Source organism: Mastomys coucha, unplaced genomic scaffold (assembly GCF_008632895.1).
Source record: "Mastomys coucha isolate ucsf_1 unplaced genomic scaffold, UCSF_Mcou_1 pScaffold3, whole genome shotgun sequence".
Lineage (NCBI taxonomy): Eukaryota > Metazoa > Chordata > Mammalia > Rodentia > Muridae > Mastomys > Mastomys coucha.
The window spans coordinates 41159466-41162716 of NW_022196909.1; the positions used below are offsets into that span (position 1 = coordinate 41159466).

Sequence of the window (3251 nt, forward strand, 5' to 3'; positions counted from 1 at the left end):
CTCAAGGCCACTGTGGATTCTCCACTGCTGTGCCCCATCCGAGTGACCGTTGTCTGTGACTCAAGGCCGGTCTTCCCATAGAGGACCTAATGTGCCCTTACGGTTCAGACAAAGCTTTATATTGTAGGAATAGAATAGTTTACTTAAGGACTAAAACAGAATGTTGGTTATTTTTTAAAGATTGATGTATTATTTTATGTGTGTTGGTGTTTGGTCTGCATGTGTCTGTGTGTTGTGTGCGTGCAGTGCAGACTTCGTAGAAAGAGTAGAGGAAGGCTCTGATTTCCAGAAACCCAAGGTACTTACAGACTGTGGAAGCTGCCATGTAGGTGCTGAGAACTGAACCCTGGTCCTCTGGAAGAGCAGCCAGTGCTCTTTAACGGCTGAGCCATCTCTCTGGCCCTTAAAAAGCTGCAGAGCCATAACATTTTAATATCATCGCTCAGCAGCCATCAGCTTGGTATAGCTTTGGGTTACATTGTGTTAGACAAACAAGCGTATCAGTGTCCTTAGTATGCCAATTTATGTTCATATTTGATATATGATAGAATTATAAATATACACCAAGACAGTCGTTTTAAGTAAATCTTTTATTTATTATGAGCAAATATTTGATTTCTATACCTAGTTTACATATACCTTTATACCAGGGATTATATATAAATCTCTTGGGTAAAAAAGGGATTGTAAATAGAAAAAAGTTCAAGAAATTTTAAGCTAGGAAATTAAATTTGAAGTTCATTTTTTTGTTTTGTTTTTTTGAGACAGGGTAAAATCCATTTTTTTAATGAATTCATATCACTTTGGTAATGTCATAAAGTAAAAAAAAGTCCAGGTATTAAGTTTGAGTTTCTCTCTCCATAGTAGAAAACCGTCAATTTATGAAGAAGTATATGCAAACAGTATATATTCCAAACTAAACGGCGTAGCCCGTTTCAGGTTGGGTAATGGTGAGTGTAGTCGGAGCACAGTGGGAGCACAGGGATGCTTGTGTATCGCTGTGGCCTCTCAACAGTATAGGTGCACCCGGTGTGTGTCACTTAGGCTCGCCATTCAAGTGTTGTGTGTGCCGCAGGGCCATCCATTTTATACTGAAATTCAAAGCAAATGATAATGTATGTCCTTGGTGGTAGCAACAGTATAGATCACTGTCCCGTTCTTACCCACTCAGAGGTGGAGGCCCGACCTTTGTAGCATGGTGTCAGCTTCTGTTACTGTTGTAACAGTGTTGCAGTATGCTGATGGGAATGTCTGTGCCTTAAGGGACTGACCCTCTAGTGACGGTCACATGGCTCTCTGTGACTGTGGCAGTGCCTAAGCGACCTCTTTTGTATTGATATTTTACATGTCTGTTCACACGCATGTTGTTGGGACCCTGTTTGCTGGGCTGAGGGGTTACTACATATTAAATTTGTGTCTAGACTGCCTTATAGAGGTAATTCAGTGTTTGTACTTATGTCCGGCAGCTCAGAGCTCACTGCTTTTGTTTTTTCTCACACCTACATTTTAATTGAGATTAATTTTTATTTTAAGCACTCTTGCTGAAAAAAAAATATATATATGTATATATATATATATTGTGAAAACCACACTCCCCGGCTGGAGAGCTGGCTTAGTGGTTAAGAACATTTGCTGTTCCTGAAGAGGACCTGTGTTCTGTTCCCAGCACCCTCGTGGTGGCTCACAACCATCCATAGTCATGTACAAGGTGCACATACATGTACACAGGCAAAACACTCACATACATGAAAATAAAATCTAAAAGTATGATAACAAACAAAAAACCACACTTCCATATTTGTATACTGGACTCTGTTTTTTCCCCAGTGGATGAGCCTTAAACACACCATCCAATAACCATATGCTGGTTTATCTCTAGGTGGAGGGAAGCTGTTGCAGCCCGGAAGAAATTCCGGCGTCAGATGCGGGCCTTCCCTGCAGCCCCGTGCTGTGTGGATGTGAATGACCGGCTGCAGGCACTAGTGCCCAGTGCAGAGTGCCCCATTACTGAGGAGAACCTGGCCAAGGGCCTTTTGGACCTGGGCCATGCAGGGAAGGTTGGCGTCTCCTGTACCAGGTCAGTCCTCGCGGCATGGCCTCAGGGCTCCGTGCCCCGGCTAGTGTTAGTGTGAGTTAGACTGACAGCATTGCGGATGAAGATGGGTGGAGGCAGCAAGTGAGGACAGACATAGGAATGCATCTTGAAAGGTGTGTTTCCCACAGTTCTGAACAGGTGGCCTGTCCACCACTGAGAAGATGGGCTCAAGTTTTGCATGACCTTGACAGGCTTAGGTTCTGTTGGTAGACTGAATGGTGATCCCTAAGCCTGCCCCAACTCTGCTTCCAGACACTGCTCCATGGTGCTCCATCACTGTGCTCCTTCACATCCACCTGTCTATCCTCTGGCAGTGTCCCTTCTTTCTGTGTCATCCTCAGCCAGACCCTCCCTGCTGCTCCTCCCAGTCTCCCTGTGCAGTCCAGTTCCCGAGGCCCAAACTGTGCAATTGTAGCACCTCAGGCTTGGTGTTTCTCTGTAGTCACAGTGTCAGTGCTGTTTTGTTTGTACAAGGGGCTTTCACAGCTGTTCTGCCTCCAAGCAGGCAGGCCTTAGACAATACGGATGTGCCATAGGCTTACCCTGATGGGGTTATGTCTCGTCCTCTGGCCATCACAGGAGGTTCTCGCAGAGCATTTTTGCTAAGGTTTTGTCCATTAGATCAGGTCATCTTTGTGCTGTATGGAAATAGGGATGATAGTCGGGCACATACTCTGATGTCAGGGATTAGGGGCTTTACTCTGACCCATGGCTGTTGTGACATAGTCTGGCTTCCTAAAGTCATAGTTTCTTTGTTTTTGTTTTTCAAGACAGGGTTTCTCCATGTATCCTTAGCTGCTTGGCCAGCCTTCAACTCAGAGATCACCTGCTTCTGCCTCTCAAGTGCTGGGATCAAACGTGTGCACCACCATGCCTGTATATAGGCATGTTCTGCGAATCCCAGTAGCCATCACAGAGGCTCTTCTCTCTCATGAGAGCGTGCTCTAAGAGGGCAGGGGTTTTGTCTGTTTCTCATAGCCAGCTCACAGTGAATATTTGATGGGGTTGGGTGACCCATTATTTTATAAGGGTCTCAACAGTCTTCCCAGGGGACATTGAGCAATTGGTTTTCATTCAGAAACATCAGTGAATACTATTTATTATTTACTTTAAAATTTTTCTTTTTCTTTCTTTTTTTTTTTTTTTTTTTTTTTTT

The 3251-nt window shown here is 44.2% G+C and overlaps 1 protein-coding gene across 5 annotated transcripts in view; it reads left to right on the top strand.

Moving 5' to 3' along the window:
• Positions 1-3251, top strand: part of Mcm3ap (minichromosome maintenance complex component 3 associated protein) — a 42862-nt gene that overhangs the window by 25069 nt on the left and 14542 nt on the right. For all 5 annotated transcript variants that reach the window (XM_031348780.1, XM_031348779.1, XM_031348777.1 and 2 more), the window contains exon 18: positions 1880-2077. In XM_031348780.1, coding sequence (XP_031204640.1) covers positions 1880-2077 — 198 coding nt within the window. The remainder of the gene's footprint in view (positions 1-1879; positions 2078-3251) is intronic.